Below are 25,384 nucleotides of genomic sequence, written 5' to 3'. Positions count from 1 at the left end.
ATATCATATACCTACTGATTATTTTTTCTATCCTGTTTAAATTATATTCCCAACTTTATTATAAATTCTGCACTGCATAGCTTTTCTCTCTCTCCTTCCAGTCATCCGTGAGAGAGTGACCACCATTGCACTAAACACATAGCAAGTGCCAACAATTACTTACTGGTTGATAATTTATTTTCTAGTTATTCAAGTTCTTATCTCCTACACGTGTTAAGCAACTTCCCTAAAATCTTCTCCCGGATTTGTCGAGTCTTTATACAGTACACAATGGGGTTCATCAGGGGCGGCACCAGCGAGAACATATCTGCAATGAGGATCACCACAAGGGGGCTTTTGTGCTTGGCAAAGCGATGCATGGCAGCCAGGGTGATGATGGGCACATAGAAGGTGAGCACAGCACAGATGTGGGAGACGCAGGTATTTAGGGCCGTGAGCCTCTCTGCCAGAGATGCAATGCTGAGTACCGTCTTCAAGATCAGCACATAAGACAAAACAATCAATGCCAAGTCCAGCATAGTACAGAGAGCAACAAAGAAACCATAGATGACATTAATCTTGTTGTCAGAGCAGGCCAGCTTCATGGTATCCTGATGAAGACAGTATGAGTGAGAAAGAAGATTCTTTTGACAATATTTTAATCTCTTTAGAGTGAAGGGGAATGGAAGCACTAGGAGAATGCTCCTAATGGCTAAGGCTAGTCCCGTTTTAGCAACCCTGTTGCTGGTAAGGATAGAACTATATCTTAGGGGATTGTGAATGGCAAGAAAGCGATCCAAAGACATAATTAGTAGCACTGAGGATTCCATGACAGTGAATCCATGGATGAAGAATTCTTGAGCAAAGCAGGCATTGGGTGAAATTTCCATGGCATTGAACAAGAAGATCCTCAGCATTGTAGGAAGGGAGGAGAGGGACAGGCCCATATCAGAGACAGCCAACATGGCAAGGAAATAATACATTGGCTCATGAAGCGAGGGCTCTGTCTTTATGATAAAGAGAATGGTGCAGTTGCCCATGATGGCAACCAGGTACATGAGGCAAATGGGGATGGAGACCCAAACGTGGGCATGTTCCAGTCCTGGGATCCCAATCAGAAGAAAAAACTTGACCTCGGAGTTATTGAGAACAGACATGATGTGTGCAAATACGAGCTCTTTAGCCAGATCTGAAACCACATAAACATGAAAGCAGACATACTTTTGGATAAGGCTCAGTTCTATGGGAATAAGGAGTTCATTTATATACTATGATTAAAAGCATATTTGGCAAGTTAATCAACTGTAGTCTTCAAAATTTACCGTAAGTCCTTAAACATGTTCATATTCTCCAACGTGGAAAATTTACTTCTAACAATTTATTCTAAGTTAGTGACTTTTTAGCCTTTTTAACAAAATAATATAACATTAAACCAAAAAGAATAATATCAAAGTGGAGCTGCTTTTATTGAATCAGTAATGAGACACCTGGAGTCATTTCCATTGCTTTTTCCATGCAATCTTTTGTACTGTTTTCATGGAATCCTATCTGTGCAACTCCACCACCACTCTGCACACTGACTGCTAAATGCTAAAACGCATAGAGTTTTATTTATCTTCATGTATCTGTCATCAACCTGATACATGAAATATGGAAGACTCTCAGCAAATATGTAAAGAATGAATGTGAATGGATGAAATATAAGACCTGTAAAATCATTTCTTAGCACCTTCTCCCTATTTTTCTTTGGCAGCAAATAAGGAATAGTGATGCACATTCCTGTCACTCATATTATCCTTGGTAAACTCATTCTTATACACAGTATGCATTTGGATATGAGTGAACTTCAGAAAAAAAATAGCACAAAATAGCTGTTTGTTCAGAAATATTGACATGATAGTTGGTAACTGAAATCATGAGAGTAAATGAAATCATACTGGAAAAATGTACAAATTACAAAATTTAAATCTCATAGAATGCTGAAGTGCAACAAGGTTGTTGAGAGGATGTTGCAAAGGAATATCCAGAGAGGTAGGATGTGGTAGGTTCCAGAAAAAGAGAATGTTTCAAGGATAGTCCTCAGATCAAACATTGCCCAAACCACTTAGAATTTTTATTCTTTAACATAAAAATTCAGTCCTCAGACTAATGCACAAACATATGAGCATATATCCCAGCTTGGCAATTTACCCTGTGTGAATCTTGTCATCCTGCTTAAGCCACCAAGCAGATGTTTTATCTTCTGTTAATTGTTGTAAATAACAGTACCTACCTCAGAGTTGCTTTTGACAGTCTGATACAGTCTCTAACATAATGAAGATAATCAGTAAATACAAACCGCTAATAATCACTTCAACAAAATTCCCCTAGCCATTCCTTCCAGACATCAAGTGTTAGACTGGCCAAAGATAAATTTTTATTTTTTAAATTGACAATAAAGCTTATTTTTATTTGTCATATTATTAAATAAATGGGACCCTATTGATATTTGGGTATTAAAAATATCCTGATATTTAATCTTTTCAATTTAACATTCATATTATACTTATTTAACTTTCAAACCATACCGTACACTATACACTTATACACACATACAGACACTGAAGCCAATTCTTCTTCCCCCCCTGTAGACATTTATTCAGACATAAGCTATTTAACAAAGCTTTCGTTTAGGTTTCCAAAGGGATTTTTACCTCCTTTATGAGAACCAGATGCTCAGTGAGTCCCTGAAAGATAAAAGCAAGAACTCTCCACTTTGGTCTACACATTATGTAGATGTACCTACTTCTGTTTTCCTCAGGGTTGTAGACCCTTGAGAGTAATCAAGCTTACACAGAAAACCCTGGGTCTGGGGCTGGTACATTAATACTTTGGAATATTCAGATACCTCAGTAGAAGCTAGAGGGAAATTGTAAGACAAAACAACTGGTAGGCTACTCAAGGGAAAGATAAATACTTGAAATCACATTGATAGAAGTAGCTTGAAATGTGGCATTCATAGAGGTTGGAAAATGTAGTTAAAGTTACAAAATATCTGTAATCAAAATACTTTAGTTCCAATTCTAACATAGCACTTGACTTTTCTTCATCTCAGCTTAATTATCCACAAAATGGAGAGAGTAATATACAAGTATCAAATATTCTTAAAAGCACTTTAGAAATTATAAAATGGTTTACCAGTAATTCCACTTCTGTCTATGATCCATTTTTGGCCAAGATCATTAGATTAATGTTGAAGTAGACATGGCCTGTTATACTCTGTTAGATTTCTAAACAGATATCTCAAAACTACATACCTCCGAACTTGCATATTACATTCACTAAGTTCTTTGAAGGCTAGCCTTTGTGCTTCATTCATATCTTTCAATTTTTATATTGGTCCTACAAGGGTTTATTTTTTAATTAATCAATTAATTAATTTTTTTAGACAGTGTCTCACCCTGTCATCCCAGGTAGAGTGTAGTGGCATCATCTTGGCCCTCTACAACCTCACACTCCTGAGCTCAAGTGATCCTCCTGCCTCAGCCTCCTGAGTAGATGGGACTACAGACATGTGCCACCATGCCTGGCTAATTCATTCTATTTTTTGTAAAGATGGGGTCTCACTTTTGCTCAGGCTGGCCTCAAACTCCTGAGCTCAAGCAATCCTTCTGCCTCAGCCTCCCACAGTGCTAGGATTATAGGAGTGAGCCACTAAGGGTTTACATTAAATAATAGTTACTCAAGGCTATGAAGCAATATGAAAATCAAAGAAAATTTAAGTAAAAAAATGATATATGTGTATAAAATAAGAAGATATAAATAGATAATGGTTTTAAGTTTTTTTTAAGCACATTTATAAATTAAAAAGGAGAAGTTTGGCCAAAATAATGGAAAGCCTTTACATTAATAATAAACAGATTTATTATTAACAGGACTTAAAAGAATAACATAAAAATATATAACCAGGCTCAAATACAACATATACATCTCTTTGAATGATAAAAGTAACAGAAATTTAAAACAATGATCAGAGATAAGCCTATTCATGGCCAGGTTCCACATCTGGAGAAGACAATCAACTCCCATGGGATACATAAGATTAAACAGTCTTGTTATAGTCCAACCAAGTTCATTGCCTACTGCTCAAGAGAAAGCCAATGCACTGAGACAGCAGGGGTTACAGCAGAGAAAGAGTTTAATATCACAGGTGCCATGCAAGGAGATGGGAGAAATTTCTCAAATCCACCTCCCCGAAGATTTGAGAGAAAGGGTTTGTAAAGATAATTTGTGAAAAAAGTCTAAGCAATTGGGTCTGCTAATTGACTGGGTTCAGGTTAGAACCACAGGGGTGTAGAAATTGTCTTCTTTGCTTAGTTGGTTCTTGGGTGGAGGTCACAATACTAGTTGAGTCAGTTCCTCAATATGGGCCACTGGTCTGGATGGGTCATCCAGTCCACTGGAATGCAGGGCCTGGGAGACATCTTAAAAGCTACCCTTAAAGAGTTAATGTTATCTATGGGGAAAGTTAAGAATCTTTATGACCATCAACTGACTCCTGAGTAGCAATTATAGAAAAGCAAACTAGGGCACAGTGGCTGGTTATTATCATTATTTTTAGCTACTCCTGTGCTTTTGTAAAGGTTAGGGCCTTACCACAGTTGTAGCCTTGCATCCCTTTATTAATTTATAAAGGGTGGTTTCCATCTCCACATGAGATCACGTTACCTGAACCAAACTGACTTATTAAAAGTCATTGGGCATTCTAGAGGATGCTTTGATACCCACCCTATCCTCTTGGCACTTAACATTTTATTTTAAGCCAGTTGGACTTCCAACTGCCAATATCTGCATTTCTTTAAGTTAGAACTCCCGTGAGCAGGCTTTGTTTACACGCAGCATTCCAGCAACCCTGGAAATCTAAAACTCACCTGGAACAGTCCTCACCAATAAGTAACAGATGTAAATTTATAAATATTCTCTCTTCCTTATTCCTGAAGAGGAATAACTGACACACACGTTCTAAACTGTCTTGCAGAGTTACTCAGAAGGAGTAATATTCTTTAGTAACTTGCTTGATAACATATGTATCAAGATTTCCTTTTCCTGTACAATTATGGTAAATATTTCTTGGGATCAGCTACTGAATAATCAAGTTGCTCTAAAATTATTTTCTCAGTTTCTGGTTTGAGAGGAATCAAAACCATATGTGAATAATTCATAAAAGAAGGCTAAAAAGTGAATGATCTACATTGCTTACAGAGGCCACCAATCTTAACTGGTTAGAGAAACAGGTTCTTGTCCTGCACTTGAACCATAAAATGGTTGTTGTCTAGATCTGTGACAATCAATAGAAAGCACCAAAATGATGAGACCTAATTTTGAGTTAGCATCTTACAGGACTTTTTGAATAGTGGCAAGAAATCAACAATGAAAAGTAAAGTTAAATATGACTCTGAGTTGAAGGGAAATGTCCATGAGAAAAAATAAACAATTTTTGAAAAACAGAATATAATTTGATCTAGCCAAAGAAAAGCAAGAAAGAAGGGAAAAACAAAAGTACAATAAATAGAAGTTAATAAAGGGCAGAAGATTTCTGAATAAAGAAATAACCACAGTAAATTTAAATGAATTAAACTTCCCCATTAAATGACATAGAGGTAGTTACTAGATTAGGAACAAAAATTTTAAAAATTTTATAATAAGCTTGTTTACAAAAATACATTGAAACAATAGTACATGCAAAGAATGTAAAAAAATGGAAGAAAAGTGATATATGAAACAAACAAAGTCAAAGAAAGCTAGGATAGTCATCTTAATATCATACAAAGGACAAGGAATGACAGTGTATACCAGTAAAAGGAAAAACAGAGACATAATTTATTTCCATCAGAAGGTTATACATAATACAAAATGTATAGCCTCAAAATATATCAAGCAAATTAAATACGTACTTACATGTCATATAGCATTTACATTCCTAAGTATTTACTCAAAAGAAATGAAAACATCTGTATACATAATTATTTCTATATAATCATGCATAGCTAATATATTAATAATAGCCCAAAACTTGAAAAACCCCAAAGGCCATTAATTGATCTATTTTAAAAATGTGGTAGCTTCTCTACACAACACCATAATGATTGGCAAGAACAAGCACCTTATAAAAGGTAACAAAAAAAGAGCCACAAACAAAGTGGTTGATATATTTTCTAAGAAGCAAATTGGTTTCCCTGATCATCATCTAAGTGCACATCTGGGAATAACAACAATTGGGGGTCGGACAGATATGGGAGGTGGGGGGAGGGGATGGGTGTATACCTACATAATGAGTACGATGTGCACTGTCTGGGGAATGGACACGCTTGAAGCTCAGTCAGAGCGTGGGGGGGATGGAGGGGCATGGGCACTATACATAACTTAAACTTTTGTACTCCCATAATAAGCTGAAATTTAAAAAAAGGAAGATCAGTATAATATTAAAAGTACCAATTGTGCTCAATATAAGAAATATTGGACAAATATAATCACAAAGACTTAAGCAACGGAAATTACATCTGATGACCTTAAAGTTTTGTTTTGAAAATAAGCCTCATTGATCCAATATTGATAAAATTGCATTTAGAAAATTTCAAGCTAATTACTAAAGATGTTGAAGGAAAAAACTGCCTGACCAATTCCCATGGCATGGCCCTTACCCATGACAAAATGTACTTCATGGTCAAAAAGTGGCAAACTGTGATTGAAGATCATATCAATGTCAAGAATACTCATGGTTATTTACTTCCTCTGCTTTGTGTTGATTTTTACTAACAAACACAACAATCCAATTCAGGAGACCTCTTACAAACAGATCCATCAAATCTGGAAGAAGGTGGAAAGACACCAAGACAGTAAAGCTTCTAGCTTTTAGTAGAGGGGAATTTAGAATGGATTATAGAGATGGAAGATGGTAAGATCAGTTGAGGTTTCAAGAACACCTGCAATGGTGTCTGTTGTAGTTAATTCACTAAGTTTTTAAATTTATGTCTTCTTGGCCAAATGAAATAACCCAAACACTGGAGAAGCTATTCCAACTGTTTAATACATGAAACAATTGTATTCCAGTAGTGCAAGTGTTGACAGTAATAAATGATACAGTAAATCACCCAGTCATCCTTACTTCAGAACTGAGCCACCAGCTTCCAGCTTCCAGGAGTTTTGGCTGCTGTTGGAATACAGCTAAGCCCTTTTCCTGGAATTGTTTTGATTCAAATAAAGCCGCTTCACCCAGTTTATGCCTCTTGGTGGCGGAAAGACCATATTCAGTGATGGATTGGTATAGAGGTAAAAAAGACCTTGTCTTTTTCCTCGAGCTTTAATTTAGGCTAACTCTGAAGGGCTAGTCCAGTACCAGACTTTCCTTCAGCATTGACTGAGGCCTCTATTATTACTGCCTTGAATGACAAATTACCTTTTTAACCTATCAAGCTTCCTTCCCACTTTTACAGGTATTTTTCTTGAAAGTACACACACACACACACACACACACACACAAAAGAGGAGAAAGAAAGAATGAATGAAAAAAAGAAAGAAAGAGAGAGAAACCCTCCTGCATGCTAATCTTTATCTAAGGGTCTATTTTCTAAATTCCTAATGAATGTTATCTTAAATAGTATATCCAAACCAATAACTTCTGGAATAGATGGGTTGAGGGTTTCTTCCTCATGGAGGAGTTAAGTAAATGTCTTCTACATGTTAAGGAATATACCCATGGACATCTTTGAGGAAGATAAATAATGCCAATAGAAATATCCATTTTTTCTCATGATTTATTAATATAATTCACAGAATTTTACCCTGATTATAATGTGGAAGGGTATGAGTTACATTAATTCCCACAGAAACTATGGGGAAGTCCTGGACAGAATAAAAGTCATAATTTTCTATAGTACAATAAAAGAATATTAGGTGCAAGACTTATTAAACTGAAACTCTGAGAGTAATTGGCCATTTGTATTTGAGATGAGTGCCACAGCAGCAAATCCCAAGCAAGATAAACATGAAAAGAATTAACAGACACATCACAGTCAAATTTTGAAAACTAAAGAAAAAGAGAGAAATATTAAAAGCAGAGAAAAAAAGATATTCATACAGAGAAATAATGATAAGGATGACAGCTAACTTCTCATTGGAAACAATGCTATACTTAAGACAATAGGATTACATTTTGAAAGTACTGAGGGAAAAATCTGTCAACCTAGAATGAAAAATTTATCAAAATTATCTTTCAAAAGAAAGTAAAATATGTACATTTACAGATAATCAAAACCCAAGAAAATTCACAGCCATAAGACCTGCACACGATAAATGCTAAGGAAGTTTCCCAGGCAAAAGTAAAATAATACAAGGCAGAAACTTGTATAAGCAGGAAAAAAATGAAGAATACCAAAAAGGGTGAATATGTGAGTAAATATAAACTATTTTTTATCTTTTATGAATTGCTGGAAGAGATAATTTATTATTTAAGAATTACAATGTATTGAGAGCTTTAAAACACAGGTAGAAATATATACTTGATGTAATTTTATACAGGATAAAAATGAGTTAAATGGAAGTATATTGTGAAAAGTTTCTTGCATTATATATGGAGCAATATAATATTAATTTATGGTGAACTCTGAAAAGTTAAGTTTGCTTACTTCAAGGAACTATCAAGAAAAGAAAAATAAGTATAGCTAAAAAGCCAGTGGAGGAAATAAAATGAAATACTGAAACACACTTGATTGAATTTGATTTAAAGATTTAAAAGAAATGAGGAATGCTATAATAAAGAAGAGAAAATTAGAGAAAACAAATAAGACAATTATAGAAATAAAACTAAATGTATCAATAAAATATTAAATGTAAATTGGCTAAAGACCCAATTACAAAACAGCACTTATCACAATAGATTAAAAATATATGGTGATTACAAAAATTGCATGCGAAATATAAGGACAGATTAAAAGAATGGGAAAAAATATCATGTATATAATATATATAGTCAGTGTGACCGTATTATTATTATTAGAGAATACAGACTTTAAAGCAAGACATTATCACCAAGAAAAAGAGGCATTTTATAATGATGAAAGGATCAATCTATCAAGAATTCATAGAGATCTTAATGAATATACATGTGGTAGGAAAGCTTCAAAATACACAAAATAACCAATAACAGAACTGAAATTAAAAAGACAAATTCACAATCAGATTTGGAGATTTTAGCACTACTGTGGTTGAATGTTACTAGTTTGCATGTGTATGTAAAAATCTATTGAGCTATATACTACATATTTCTGCATCTTACTATATGTAAATTGTATTTCATTAGTAAAGTAAGGAAAAACACCTTTCTCGAGTATAAGAAAAAAGAAACAGAAATGTGAACCTAAATAATAATATTGCAGTTAATTTGGTGTTAAGTGATTTCTTGGTCGCCTCAACTCCTTTCCCTAATCAAGGGTAGACTCTCTTTGATGTGTTCAGGTTTCTAAAACCTTTGGTCTCTCCTAGTCTAACTCTGCCATGGCCTTGTGGGAACCAGTGAGATAAAACTGCGGTCTTGAACCAGAGTCCCTTCTGGGAATTTCTAGGAAATATTTCAGGGAGATCATGTCTTTAGAGAGACAGGCAGAGGTGGAGGAACTGGTGTCTCATGAGAGCAAACCTCAGAAGACAGCTCAAGGAATCTGTGGTGTGTACATAAAAGTCGTGGCCAGCAGACATAGGACACTAAGGCTGAGAAGCCTCTAGCCTAAACTCATTTCTGTTTCGCTATGCAAGTAAATGGTAAGTGAAACAGGGCCATAACATAATGTTGTCTTACGGTATGGCTTTATCTCCTGAAGTGTCCCTGAAACATAAATACTCTAAGGACTTGGAAAGGACATAAATAAGGGTGGCTGTGGTAGAAGCTCCAAAATTTTGATGTAGGAGGGACTCAGAGGTAAAAAATCAAAACTGGATGCAATGGGCAGTGGAAGGAGCTATAATTTCCTGACAAGAGGCAAGTTTCACTTAAATTTGGAGAAGAAGCTATGAAAATTAAAAAGGCACTAAATTTCTGTTTATCCATCCCTTAACACTTTTCACTCCACCCACGTATTGTTCATCTCAGAAATCATATGATTGATCATTCACAGTAAAACAAAATGCTAGACTCAGAACTCTAGGTTATGAACAATGACCCAGACATTTGTGGAAAGAGCATTTTCAGCTGAGGTATAGCAGTCCTGAGATGGAAAGATGTTAGCATGTTTGAGGGGTTATGAAAAGGAGTGTGGCTGTAGTACACTGGAGAAGTTTCTAGAGGTCTTATCCTATTTGGCCTTATCAGCTATGGTAAGATGTATAGATTTTATTATAAACATGAAGGGAAATATTAGAGGAATGAGAGATTAGATAGGTATGAAGTTATTTTTCATTTATGATTTTATTTACTTTGATGCTGATATTTAAACTTTTAAACAGGAGTTCATCTAATCCAGACTGTATTTTATGTAATATATAAGTATAATTTAAATAATATATGCATATATCATATTATGTAGAGCAGTTTTTGAAAACAGGCTGGGGGAAAAAAGGAGCATTAAAAATTACTTTGTTAATAGCATATAGAAGGGAGTTGAGACAAAAGCCAAGGGTATCAGGAAGAAAGAGACAACTACCAAGAAGAACCGAATCTTCCAAAGCCAGAGTGTTAAATTCAGGCTGGAAAAATATTCACATTAGCAGAAGGATATTTAGAAACACAAAACACAAAACACTATGTGAGTTAAAGGAATTAGTCATAATTTATTACAATTATATTAAATTGAAATAAATAATGGATAATGACAAGCATATGATTATTGATTATTAATTATTAATAATAATTAAACATAAGGTGGAATAAGCATAAATAAGCATAAATAAGCACTGTGCTATAAGTGAGAGTTAATATTCAAGCCATATGGCCTATTTTATGTCCTTTCTTTGGACTGCTTACTACAGAAAGCTTGCGAGTAAAAACAGCTTTTAGAAGCTCAAGAAATGGCCTTAAAAGTGTTTGCTGCAAATGACTAGAAATTAGAGAAATCTAATTTTCTACTTTCTTAAAATTCAATTCCTGGAATTTCGAATTTCTTTGTCCTTTTTTTTTTTTTTTTTTTTAATTCTATGCTCTGGACCAGGAAAATGATGTAACCCTATAGTCCAGACTGACTCTATGTAATTTTTCACTGGATTGGGATAATGAGGAGCAAAGCCTAATAGCATAAGGGGAATTTATTTGCGGTTACTGCTATTTACCTGAGTATTTTTTTTTCCCGAAGACTTAACAGAAATGTATGACTGGTCAAGACAATATTGTTATTTCTGGTTCTCCTTGTCAGTTAACATCATCTGACTCTATTATAATCTGTTTAGAATTAATACCTCAATCTTTTATTTCTTAAAATGGTAAGTCTTTCAAAATTGCATTCTTTTGTTTATTTCTCAGACAAATGTGCTGAAAGGAGGAAGACAAATATACAACTGATCCGTGTTGAAAGTGTCATTTTAGATACAAGAATAAATACTTTCCAATAGACTCAACATGCACATTCTCAATTCTTCTGAAATTGAAATTACCACCTTCTTCCTGATTGGAATCCCAGGGCTGGAGCATGTTCAGGTGTGGGTCTCCATCCCCATATGCCTCATGTACCTGGTAGCGGTCCTGGGCAATTGCACCATCCTCTTTGTGATCAGGACGGAGCCATCACTCCATGCACCCATGTACTATTTCCTTTCCATGTTGGCTGTCTCTGACCTGGGTCTGTCCCTCTCCTCCCTACCCACTATGCTGAGGATCTTTGTATTCAATGCCACAGGAATCTCTCCAAATGCCTGCTTTGCTCAAGAATTCTTTATCCATGGATTCACAGATATGGAGTCCTCAGTGCTTCTGATCATGTCATTCGACCGTTTTTTGGCCATACGCAACCCTCTGAGATACAGCTCTATCCTCACCAGTGCCAGAGTTGCCAAAATGGGGCTGGTGTTTCTCATTAAAAGCATGATATTAGTACTCCCATTTCCTTTCACTCTTAAAAGATTGACATATTGTAGGAAAAGCCTACTTTCTCATTCCTACTGTCTCCATCAGGATGTCATGAAGCTGGCCTGCTCCGACAACACAGTCAACTTTTTCTATGGTTTCTTTGTTGCCCTCTGTATGATGTCAGACAGTGTGTTCATTGCTGTGTCCTATGTGCTCATCCTGAAAACTGTGATGGGAATTGGGTCCCATAAGGAGCGGCTGAAGGCCCTCAACACCTGTGTCTCCCACATCTGTGCTGTGCTCATCTTCTACGTGCCCATCATTGCTTTGGCATCCATGCACCGCTTTGGCAAGCATAAGTCCCCAATGGCCATGATCCTCATTGCCGACATTTTCTTGCTAGTGCCACCTCTAATGAATCCCATTGTATATTGTGTGAAGACACGACAAATTCGTGACAAGGTTTTGGGAAAACTAGGTCTAAAATAGAGATATGAGACAAAGTGGGGCAGGGTCAGCCAGGAACAGGGAAGAAAACAATATATTTCTAAGCAAAGCATTATCAATGATTTATCATTATCTTTCTTAATCATCCTTATACATTTGGCCCTCCGTATTCATAGGTTCTTCATTTACAGATTCAAAATATTAATGAAAAAAGGATGGTTGCATCTGTACTGAGCACGTACAGACTTTTTTGATCATGATTCCCTAAATAATACAAATATTTATACAGCATTTACATTGTATTAGGTATTATAAGTAATCTATAAATAAAGTATATGGGAGGATATGAGGAGGTTATATGCAAATACAATGCCATTTTACATATGGGACTTGAACATTCTCAGATTTCGGTATCGCCGGGAGTCCTGGAATCAATCTTCCAAAGATACCAAGGGATGATGGTAATCAGTATAACATATAGGACTAAGACATGTGTGAGCATAGGACTGACATGGACTTTTGCAAGCATGTATGGAACAATCATAGGATATTATTAAAATCATGAATTAACACATGGATATGTGATTTTCATTACATTGTTTACAGCACAAGGATAAATACATGTGGAAGAGGGATTCTCTCCCCTTGGAGACAATGAAAGAAGCTAAAGGTTAAAGGATGTTGCTCCATTCTAATTGTTGGTTTTCTTTCATGTGGCTTTCAGAACAGAAAATCCAAATATAAAACCATCCTCATATAGCCATCTAATCTTTGACAAAGCAGACAAAAACATACTCTGGAGACAAGAATCTTTATTTAGACACATTGTATTTCTTGAGGAGCCTTAAGTCAATCTTGTGGGAATCCTTGACTTCCCATTTAAGTGAAAGAAGTCTATTGTGAAGCATGAGTTTGCTAACAATATTTGCCCTTTGTTATTTCCTTAACAGTCAAATAGGGACAACCAGTGATTCTTTTACTTGAAGGCTTTCATCGTCTTACATTATGACAGTAAACTCTCTCATAACATTCTTTTAGAAAAACTAGCTTTTTTTCCTACATTACTCCAAAGTTCTAGTAAGTCATAGGTACAGAAAGGAGAACAGAGGAATGATTGTGCTATTAGTAGGAAATTTTAAAAGAAAAAAAAAGCAGTAATTCTTTTGAAAAATATTTATTCATGTTCTTAGCCCACTTTTTAATTTATTTATTTATTTATTTTTGTTATTATTGAGTTGTTTGAGTTCCTTCTAAAGTCTAGTAGCCTGCCAGATGTATATAGTTGGCAAATATTTTCTCCCATTCTGAAAGCTGTCTGTTCATTCTGTTGATTATTTCTTCTGTATTAAGTTCCATTTGTTTATTTTTGTGTTTGTTGCCTATGCTTTTGAGGTCTTAGTCATGAATGCTTTGCCTAGACCAACATGCAAAAATGTTTTCCCTAGGTTTTCTTCTAGTATTTTTATGGTTTCATGTCTTATATTCAAGTCTTTAATCCATCTTAAATAGATTTTTGTATATGGTGAGAGACAGGGGTCCAATTTCATTCTTTAGCATATGGCAATCCAATTTTCCCAGCATCCTTTATTGAAAACGGTGCTCTTTCCCCGGTGTATGCTCTTGTCGACTTTGTCAAAGACTAGTTGGCTATAAGTATGTGGCTTTAAAACATTGATATTCTTGATTAATTACTCTAAAATATATGTTCTAAAATAATGATTCTTTGCTTGTTTATGCACTTGCTATTTTAAACTCTGATATAGTCAATTTATATTAAACAAGCTAGAAATAATTTTAAATAAGCAGAAAACTATATTATGCAATATATAATTATATGCATGAATGAATGTTTCCATATTTTACAAAGATAAGTAACCAACTGAAGATGATCATGTATCTCAAATTATTTTCTGCAAAATTTATTTATTTATTGTCCATCTTTTATTTGTGAGTGTTTAGTAGTAGACAATGTTATAAATCATAAAATTTTAGATAAATCAATTCTTAACAATTTTGTATTATGAATTGAGAGAAAACTATTTCAATTAATAGATTTCAATGTTTTACTGCCTATGTTGAACTCACCAATAATTAATATTATTTCTGTTTCAAAGAACCATTTTGAAGAAGGTTCAAATATTCTTATATTTTTAAAATGGGTAAATATTCTTATATATGCTACGTCCCCAGGTGAATTTAGGTAAGTTCTTATTGTTCAGTAGCTGATCCTGACAAGATACCCACAGCCTAATCAAGGCAGGGAGGGACAACCTTGCTTGTACCCTTCCAGGGTGCAGTATTCAATTCTTTTTCTGTGGCCCCAGCCATTCTCCAAGTGTGTTATAATTATTAGTTCACATGTCTGTCTCTTCTACTTGTATTTTGTTTCCTGAAAGGAATTATGTTTACCAAATTCACTGGCCCTGGCATATCTCCATTACTGGTAGAGTATACATAAAATGGCATCTGACTAGTAGTCTGACATACTGCCCAACTACTTCTGAAAAAAAAAAAATCAAAACAACAAAAAAGCCTTTGACAACTAGGAATATGATGATAAATTACAAGTGCACTGAACATCTGAAATGATAGAAAACTTATTGTCAAAATGGTAAGGGGTAACTACAAATTTCAGGTCAATGAAGCTGTCCTGTAAAGAGGTTCATGTCTGTTAAACCACAAGGAAAAGCAAACACATTGTCATGAAAGACACAAAGACAAAGGTTTATCCCCCTTTTTGTGTTTGTCCTCAGTTCAGAAATTCGTATCTGTACTAGGCAGAAATGACTCAAGTCATAAAATGTCAATAAATGTTTCTAGATAGAAGAATTAACAGGATAAAAATTGTATCTCTCAATCATCAGACAGATTGAATATTTCTAATTAAGCTTCCAGTAATATTTCTTTGGTAATTACCAATATAATTCTAAAAATAGAGTTATAGGAGTAAAATGGAGAATATGTAATAAAATAAACACAATACAAATAATAATACAGCTCACTATGATAATGACATTCATTAAACAGCTGTAAAATTTTGTTATTTATTCAACAAATCAATGGGCATAACAAAGAGATAGAATGAACACCCTGCAGTATACCATATAAGCCCTGAAAACTTAACATACAATCAAAGAATATCAGAACGTTATATAAAATAAATTGATTAGTCAAATAATACAGGTAGGAAAAAATGACAACCTATTTAAAATTTCATATTTGTTATTTGCAATGTTTATCACACACAAAAACAAATTAAAAGTTAAGTGCAAATATAACTTAAAATCTGCTTAAATATAAGTAAATAATTTCTGGATGGGAATGATTTTCTAATTAAATAATTACAATGGAAAAGTGAAAATAAAAAGTGTTACATGTTTTTGCCCAAAAACAATTAGTTATGTGTATAAAATTTAAATAGTCATAATTTAGAAGATAATAACAACAGGATACAGCCAGCACTTCCCAGGTGCCAGGCATTGGGCTCTGTGTTTACCAGAATCAACATCATTAACTTCAGCAAGAGCATGGAAAGGTAGATTTTATTACTTCCCCCTCTTTTCTTAGGATTAGGAAGTTACAGATTTAAGTTAAACAACTCTCTTCCAAGGATATAGAGCCATAAAGTATTAAGCCATGAAATCTAAACTCATGCAGTATGATTCCAGAGCCTATAACTTGAGCTCCCACAAGACCCCAGCAGATATTTTGCCTCCCTCTAAATTTAATAATTTACATTTCTAGGAATCTAAGAATATAATCATAGGTAGGATCAAATATATATTTATAAAAGTATATACCAAGGGTTACTGAAATGTTAATAAGAAATAACAACATAATCCATGACATACAAATATGCTTAAATGTTATTCACCAATGCAGCACAGCATCAACAACTAAGTGGTATTTGCTAAACCCTGTGTTAGGAGTTAAGGGTTAAATGAAAGATAAATAGGTCTATTATCAAGGAGCTTACAGTCTGGTGGTGGGGAGATGTAAATAAATAATAAGATTTGCTAAGTAAAGTATAGAAAGTTTAATTACATATCTAGGAAAGCATGCATTAAAGAATGGCAATGTGCCTATTTTGGTGGAGAATCAAAGGAAAGTTTCCTAGAAGTTAAGTCTAATAAAAAATTTTATGATTTAATAGAGAATAATGAATAAAATCAAGCAAACAAGATATACATTTGAGTATAAATTTATTTCAGTTTATGAATATATATATATGTGAACATGTGTTAGCTTATTAAAAGAAAGATTAGGTCTTACACAGTCATGAGTCCCTTAACACTGGGGATTCGTTCTCAGAAATGCATCATTGTGGGAACATCATATAGAGTACTTACGCAAACCTAAATGGTAGAGCCTATTGCTCCTAGGCTACAAAACTGTATAGCATGTTACTGTATTAAATACTGTAGTCAACTGTAACACAATGGTAAGTATTTGTGTCTATAAACATATCTAAACATAGAAAAGGTACAATCAGATACTGGAATTATAATCTTATGGGACTGTAGTGGTATTTGCAGTCTGTCATTGACTGAAATGTCATTTTGGAGTGCATGACTGTATTATATAATCTCTCAGTATGGTTGTAAATAATTTTATTATATTTTTAATGTTTTTAATAATTTTCTCTATTTCTCAATATATTCACAAATTTAATTATATATAATATATATGACATTTATAATCAGAAGAAAGCTCCAAATTTATTAAATACATTGCTTGAACTAACAACAAAACACAAATTCATATCCTATTAACTGATAAAAATGTTTTTAGTGTTGAGTAAGCAGGTTCCATTTTGAGTCAGGTATGAAAAGGACATTTGAAATAGTAAAAGATTGACACACACGGCAGCCTGCCCTAGGTACTGACTGAAATAAAACTGAAAGAATTATTGCACATTTTCACAATTTTTCATCTAAAACCTTTAAAATTCAGAATTTTTAATACATTAGAGGGGCTATATGGCTTTTGAGGCAATATTTCTGATTTGAACTATATGAATAAATCATAACCCATTTATATGCTCATATCTTTTCCTGTTAGGTTTTTCAGCCAATAATTTTTGGCACAAATGTTAAGATAATTTTTTTTTAAAAAGCTATTGTTTTTCAGATGTTTTAAAATTTCTGAATTGTGAATAGAGAATTATAGATCTACCAAGGAAAACTTTAGAAAAGTCTTCAAAAGAAGAAAAAAAACCAAAATGAATAAATAATAAACATTTGGCAGGAAAAAAAAAAAGCTATAAGAGCAGAGACATGGGAAAGAACTAACTGATGTAGAAGAGTCTGGATGGTGAGATTAGGGAGTGAGCTGAGTTGTCTACTCTGCCACAGGTTAACTCCAGTGTCAGAGCCTCTGCCACAGTGTGACACTCTCTAAGGAAAATGGTCTCTTGTTTCCCAGCTCATGGATCTTCATTGCCACTGTCCCTTTCAGCTGCTATATAAGCCCCCTCCATCTCCAGGTACACTGACATCTGGACTCAATAACATGAATGTTCAAAAAATTTTGTTTGGCATTTTATATCATTTTCTGAAGTCCTCATATTCCTAAAGTCACCAAGTGACTTCACCTAGTACATGCTCAACTCTGTGAGAGTTTTATCTGCCCCAATCCCAATACTGGTAGTCTTACTTAAACCTACAAAGTCCTTATAAATAATCCTTAACGTTGTGGTTTTATTCTGGGTTTACTAACAGCCTGTTTTAAAATAATTCTTCTGTCTTTAATTCTTAGTATGGAACAAATGTCTAGAAACTAGATATATCTTGAGATTCTTGTACTTTTGCATAATAGCTATATTTTTTCCTTTTGATGAGGATAAAACCAAAGAGACGTTTATTTGACAGCAATAAGAGAATGAAATATTGTAAAGGAAAATACTGAATTGTAGTACAATTGGAATACAAAGACTGACCTCAGACTGCACAAGACCAAGAGACATTTTTGGTGTAATGCTGAGTTTAGAGCCTGAAAAATTGAATTTTATTTCCAGTTACATTACTTTACAGGATGGTCATGTACTTTCTTTTTTCCACTTAAAATAATAGCTTCTGCCACACAATCTTCTGTGATCTAAATCACCTGAATATGCTGTATAAAAACAAAATCATACAAATAATTTTAATTATAAATAATGTGTGAATATTATTGTTAATGATTAAAGTAAAGGACATTGGGGTTTGAGCAAAGTAGAATCACAAAGTTGTCAGTGCTTGAGCTGAACAATGCAGCTTGAAAGAACACTGACGTAAACAAACCAAAGATTGGGATGGGTATTACCTGTCTGCCAAAGAGTAGGAAGCTGACCTGGGGGAGGAGACAGGTGGGTCAAATCAGAATGTCTTCTTGGTCCACTGTGCTCAGACGTGAATTATCCCAGGTGGAACTAAATTGTCAAAACTCTGTTTGAAAGAAAACTTTGGAGAATTCTCTGCAACACCCTAGCAACTCTGCATCTGAGGTTACTTCTTCACAAAACAAATATCATTAATAAAAGTAATCCAGAGATTTCTTATTTAAAAGCATCAAGATTACTCTGCAATTCTACAGTGACAAGTACACCATAAGGTAGAGGCAGCTAATAGCTGTTCTGCAGAAAATTAACAACCCAAGGAACCAGGACAAATAAAAAAGCAGCTGCAGTCGTGAGAAAGAGCCAGCACTGAAGAGTGGCTATGAAAGCAGAATTTGGGTGGGGGGAGGGGAACCTGCAGCCTTGGGGACACATGTGGCCTTCTGGATCCTTGAGTGCAGACTTTTGACTGAATACAAATGTTATAGAACAAATCCTTTTAATAATAATTGACTGACTCAATGTGTAATTTTATATATTGGACTGATTGGAGGTATAAAAAGTAGCAATTAAAACTGAAAAAATAACATTTTCACTAGGAAAACAAAAGGATTAAAGAAAAGAGGACCACAGAGAGTGCTTTTGTAAGGATATAGCACTCTCCAGAAGTGACTCTAGAAATTAAAACCAATGTGTAAGATTTTCCTGGATATTTTAATTACAAATTTCTAAGTGTATGCCTTTGTACACACATGTAAATTTTCCTTTTACCAGCTCAAGGAACAATCTCCATTGCCCTGTGGGGAATTTGACCTCAGGGGGACAAAGTTTTTCTTTGTCCAAATATAGAATTGTAATTCTGGTCCAAAATCCAAAAATAGAATTGTAATTCTGGTCTAAAAATTCCTACTTTAAAGCTAATAATTAAATTATTCCACTAAATTAAAGTGATTTTATTATGCTTTTATCATGCAGAAGAGTCTATGACATTGTTTTAAATGTTTGAGGGACATAGACACAATTGATTTAGCTTTTAATTGTATTTAAAGATAAAAATACTTTGATAAGCTCAGGGAAAAATTACTTTCTTCTCCCCATTCCTATAATTCAATTGAAATGGCTTCAGGATCAAAAGACCTGTGGATGACACTGGCCCAATTCTATTTCCTACCTACACATTATTTATGCCCCAGCAACTTTCTCCCTTCAATCCCTCCTTCCTCTAAGACCCCTCACATGACGGCCCTGTGAACACTTGGATCTGAGCAACTGGAACATAGCCTGGCGGATGGTCTTGGTCTTCAAGCTGTAAATGATAGGGTTCAGGACGGGCGGTAAGAGCAGGTAAATATTGGCCAAAGTGCTGCAGAGCACCCTTGGGGTGGAGCGGAAGAGACGATGTGACAAAGACAGGCTGAGCATTGGCATGTAGAAAACAGTGACAGCACAAATGTGACAGACACAAGTGCTGAGAGCTTTTTGTTGTTTCTTTAGGGTCACGGTGCTCAGAACAGTACGGAGGATCAGGATATAGGAGAAAAGAATAAACAGTAAGTCAGTGCTATTCATGTAGAGCTGAAGAAACATGCCACAAAAACTGCTGGACCAGGAGTTGGAACGTGTGTATTTGATCACATCTGGGTGGTAACAGAATGGGTGGAAAAGCTCTTGACCCCCATAAAAAGACAGAGTCAGTACAGTTACAACCACAGGACTTGAGAAAAGTACCTGTCGTATGCAGACAACCAGTACGATTACCAGGACCATCATGTCTGTGAGGACAGTCGCGTACTTCAGTGGGTTACAGATGGCCATAAAGCGATCAAAGGCCATGGCGACCAGCACCGAGGACTCCAGGCAGGAGAAGGCATGCAGGAAGAACATTTGAACGAGGCAAGCTTTGATGCTGATCTCCCGGGCATGAAACCAGAGGACCCCGAGCACAGTGGGAAGGGTTGTGATGGTCAGACACAGATCAACAACTGAGAGCATGGAGAGGAAATAGTACATGGGTTTGTGCAGACTCCGCTCAATAATGGTGATAAAAAAGATCATGCTATTTCCCAAGAGGGCAATGACGTAGAGACAGCAGACAGGAATGGAGATCCAGATGTGAGCACGTTCCAGCCCAGGGAACGCAGTGAGGAGAAAGTTTGAGGAGGAGGAGGTGGTGTTGTTGAAAATTAGCATGATGGGTTGAGGACACACCCTGAAAAGAAAAATAAGAAGAAGAATATCTGTTAGAATGATCCTTTTTTTTTTAAGTCCTAACTCTTTCATAAACCCTTCTCAAATTACACAGTAATTTCTCTTTATTCAAAACCCCCAGCCTAATTACTGTACCTATCACATAATTCTAATGGCATCTGGATTTTTCCTGTTAGAACCTGGCCCCATGCTCCTGCCTCTACTCTTTCTTGATTAAAAACATCAATCTCCCTAGACTTATCCCCATGCAATTGCTCAGACTAGTCCTGGATTGAAGTCGAAAATGTTTATAGACTTAGGTCGCACACATGAAGACATATGAATACTAACAAAACAACAGTCACAATTACAATCTGATGGGTCTTTGTGTTAAGTCTCCAAGTTACATAAGTTGCTCCATAATTAATGGAGAAGCACATACGAATCACTCTGGGCACCTGTGATGACATATTCTTTTCCCCACTATAATGGTGGCTCTTTCAAAAAAACAACACATATGCTGTCCATCTTTATATTTTATCTAGAGACAAACATAATGATTGGCTCATGGCAACTCAAATATTCTACATCGATACATTGATAAATGGTAGATATGGTAGATGATAGAGAGATGGTTGAAGAATACATGAATGAAGTATAGGTTGAGCCTGGAAGTTTTGAAAGAAAAATAAACCCTGGGGAAATTACTTCCCTAGACAACATAAAAAGAGTGATCATCCTCTCTCCCTAACTGGGAGAGGAAGGAGGGTAGAATAAGAGAAAAGGAAAATAATTAAGATTCTTTGTGTAAGTAATAGATTTGGGTAGCCACTTTATATAATCCCAGGAAAAATTCAAAGTAGATATTTTTCTCCTGTTTTAAAGAAAGAAAATGAACCCAGGAAGGTAAATAATATGTCCAAGGTAAAATGGATAGATATAGATTTGAAATTCAAAACCAGATTGACTAACTTCAAAGTCCAATATTTTTTATTACAACTTCCGACTATCAGAGAGGACAGGTTAATGAAACAATATGGATAGTTGTACATTGTAATTTCCTTCTTTTGAAATACAAAATTTTTGAATCACCTATTATATATCTATGTGATACAGAGAAGGGATAGAGATGAGAAATAAGTAAAATAGAGAACTGTGACCTCATGACTCATCTAAAGAAGAATGTTTATGGAGTCCAATGTCTTTACAACTATGTGTCAATGTCTGCATATGTTCGTATTGTGTGTGTCTCTGTGTGCTGATGTATCTAGAGGGGAATTTTGTTGTGGAAGAGTAAATGAGAGATAAGATGCCCACAAAGCAAATACTATTTATCTTCTGTTCTTTAAATGATATTACACAAAGACCAAAAAAGTGACACAGGATAATGTGAGAGGGGTAGGAGGATAGGATACAGCGGGTCATCTTGCTGCTGCAGAATTTTTTCTTGGGGAGTAGAAGAAGAAGTAGGAGAAGGCTTTCTCTCTGTGAGCTGATACACTCTGGAGCCAGTTGTAGGTCAAAGTTTACTGCCTAAATTCATCAAGGTTTTCTCTACATTGCCCACTAACCAGAGGAATAGGCTAGTGCTTTCTATCCTCAAGTACAAGTCTCCATCTGACCATCCAGGCAGAAGGTAACATCTGCCCATTCATATATAAAAAGACCAGGTAAGATGACATAGATAACATACAGCTCAATAAGGTAGTGATCCAAAGGTCAATATAACTGTTTTCTGGCATCAATAATGATATATATCTATCCTTTTCATTTACCAACCCCTAACTTCTCTTTATTTCTCAGCACTGAATTCTATTTTCTCCATGATTCAGAATCTGCCCTAACAGATCTAGGACATGTTAAACTGAAACTACCCTCTGCTTATAAATCTTTGCACCACTTAATTTTTAGACCTTTCGTTTGATTCTCAATAACGATGCACAGCTGTGATTGGTAATTTATATATGCAAATATCATCCTTTTCTGCCAGGAGTGTGAGTTCCTTAAAAGGTGTGATGTGCATGTTTTTTACCTGTCAATACTAGCTACTAAAGCAGGATCTGGAACAATAAAGAACTTCATTTAATCATGTTGATTGATTCCTGAGCAATTATGGTCAGAGAAAAAGAGTTCTGAGCACTATCTACTTTTGTCTTTCTCCCTTCTTTTCCCTCCTGTCCTTTATCTCCTACCTCAATTTCTTCTAGTATCAATTACACCTCTCCATTTCTGTATCGCCACTTATAACTTCCATCAATCCATTGCCTTATTTTCCTCCTCTTCTTGTCATATCATTCCTCGTTCTTTAATTCCTTCCCTTTAGTCTCTTCTCATATATTCACTCATCTTACCTGGTCACATCAGCAAGAATCACAACCAACTTCTCTTCATCCCTATCCCAGAGCAGGGACTAAACCAGATCCCAAGGGTGGGGGCTTTATAGGTAGCCTAATAGAGTTCCCAGGCAACAGGGCACTTTTTCTTGATTACTAAGTGTACTGATTGGAGTAAGAGTGATGGGACCCATATTCACGTGTTCCTCTATAGCAGGTGAGACACATCCCCCAGACACAGCTTCAACCATGCTCCCAGGCCCAAGCAAACCCCATCTATCAGGGGCTGGAAGCATAGCCCTGGCCCTGGGGGCTGACAGTAATGGGCATCTGTGCAAACTGCCTTCCTGGGTCATATAACTACAACCATTCCTCTTCCCCCAGCCTTAGGCTACAGATTTTCAGCCAGAGAGGCTCTCTGAATGTCAGAGCTGGATTAGGAGAGGGCAGAAGGAGACATCTCTCTGCTTGCCATATGTACTGTTTCTAACATCTCTCGTTATCCCCCTGGCCATTCCCAAGTGCCTCCTCTGACACAGGAGCCCTTCCTATGAAGCCTTCCTGTTTGAATCATGTCAGCAGCCCACCTACCTTCTAAGCATAAGTCACCTAACATTTGACGAACACGTAATATATGACAGAAACTGCACTATACCCTTTAAATACATTGTCTTATTTATTCATGCTCAACCTTATGAGCTAAGTATTATTGTCCATTATTTCATAGCTGAGGAAAGTGAAACTCACAGAGGTTTTGAATAACTTTACCCATCTAAAAGTTAGCAAGTTACAGAGTTGGTATGCAAGACCATGTCTATCTTACTTCAAAGCTCTTGATCTTAACCAATATGTCATACTACCTTCTTCAGTCAACTCTTTCTATTCATATCTTCAAGAAATATGGTTTAACTACATGGTCTCAATCTATCCACATTATTTACTGTTTGATTCCCAACTGCATGTGCACACCTCTTTTAAGCCTCATTTTGACCAGAATCCAACTTTTCAGAGTATGTAGTGAATCTGAATCAATCATCCTGCTCATGTCTAACTTCCCTTGCTTTTTATACTCTTGAAACATTTCTCCATCTATGTGCTCACTATATCCATATGAGGCACACCGAGCAAAAGTGCTTATCTCTACTAGTATCCAGAAATATTGGGTAACTCCATGAAGTTATACATTAAGCAGTGCTCAGATTCATATGTAAACACCACTGCTTTCCCCTGGTTCCTGTGAGCTAAAATGAGTGACTCTGAAAATTTCAAATGAGATTTATGAATATTAAATGAGAACACAAAGAATAGGAAGCATGAAATCAATATTAATAAAGTACAATTTTCATTAATTCAAAAATATATATTGAGTGTCTACTGTATGTTCGAAACTATGTTAAATGTGTGGGATACAATGAAGTGGAATAAAAGGGTCCCTGTTCTTATGGAGCATATAGAATAACAGGGAAGATATTTGTTAGATAATCGAAGTACAATGTGAGAAACTGTGACAAATTAAAAGGCAGATCAGAAAAGCCCTCTGGACAGAAGTGAGGTTGAAATTAGCATCTAAAGCACACAAAGAATTTCTAATTTTTCCAACTCTTTAAATGCACCATGCTCTCATATATTTTCAACATGATTTTTTAAATATTTTTCTTTCTTGTTTGCAACCACTCACACATGCTCACCTCATATTTATAAAATCTATAAATAAAGGCAAAATAAAATAAATGTCTTATGTTTTGCACTAAATGAGTGATTATAACGGAGCAAGAACAATCTGGAAATATTTTTCACAAAACTTATTAAACAATGGCATACAATGGAAAACTACTCAGCAATAAAAAGGAATAAACCACCAATACATGCAACAACATGAGTGAATATCAATGCATTATATTAAGAAGCCAACCAGACACAAAAGACTATATATTTCTATTGCAAGGATTCATTTGCATGACATTTCTGAAAAAGATTACAGGGAAGGAGAACCACTAAGTGTTTGCCAGAGGCTGAGTGTAAATAGAGCTGTTGACTACACATGGGCAGCATTAAGAAATTTGGGGGAGTAATAACATTTTTCTATATTTTGGC

At 35.3% G+C, this 25,384-nt stretch overlaps 3 protein-coding genes across 3 annotated transcripts; 1 reads left to right on the top strand and 2 right to left on the bottom strand.

Annotated features, from left to right (window-relative positions):
- Positions 1 to 1,174, bottom strand: LOC138384077 (olfactory receptor 51A7). The gene has a single exon (XM_069469345.1). It carries the CDS (start codon positions 1,134 to 1,136, stop codon positions 198 to 200), a length of 939 nt encoding a protein of 312 aa, XP_069325446.1. The 5' UTR covers positions 1,137 to 1,174; the 3' UTR covers positions 1 to 197.
- A 10,386-nt stretch (positions 1,175 to 11,560) lies between these two features.
- Positions 11,561 to 12,496, top strand: LOC138384076 (olfactory receptor 51A7-like). Its single transcript, XM_069469344.1, has one exon. It carries the CDS (start codon positions 11,561 to 11,563, stop codon positions 12,494 to 12,496), a length of 936 nt encoding a protein of 311 aa, XP_069325445.1.
- Positions 12,497 to 19,976: 7,480 nt separating this feature from the next.
- Positions 19,977 to 20,978, bottom strand: OR51T1 (olfactory receptor family 51 subfamily T member 1). Its single transcript, XM_069469343.1, has one exon. It carries the CDS (start codon positions 20,958 to 20,960, stop codon positions 19,977 to 19,979), a length of 984 nt encoding a protein of 327 aa, XP_069325444.1. The 5' UTR covers positions 20,961 to 20,978.
- Positions 20,979 to 25,384: the final 4,406 nt, after the last annotated feature.

This window comes from Eulemur rufifrons, chromosome 6 (assembly GCF_041146395.1).
Source record: "Eulemur rufifrons isolate Redbay chromosome 6, OSU_ERuf_1, whole genome shotgun sequence".
Lineage (NCBI taxonomy): Eukaryota > Metazoa > Chordata > Mammalia > Primates > Lemuridae > Eulemur > Eulemur rufifrons.
Note: the sequence above shows the minus strand (reverse complement) of the source record. Positions and strands in the feature narration are given on the sequence as shown.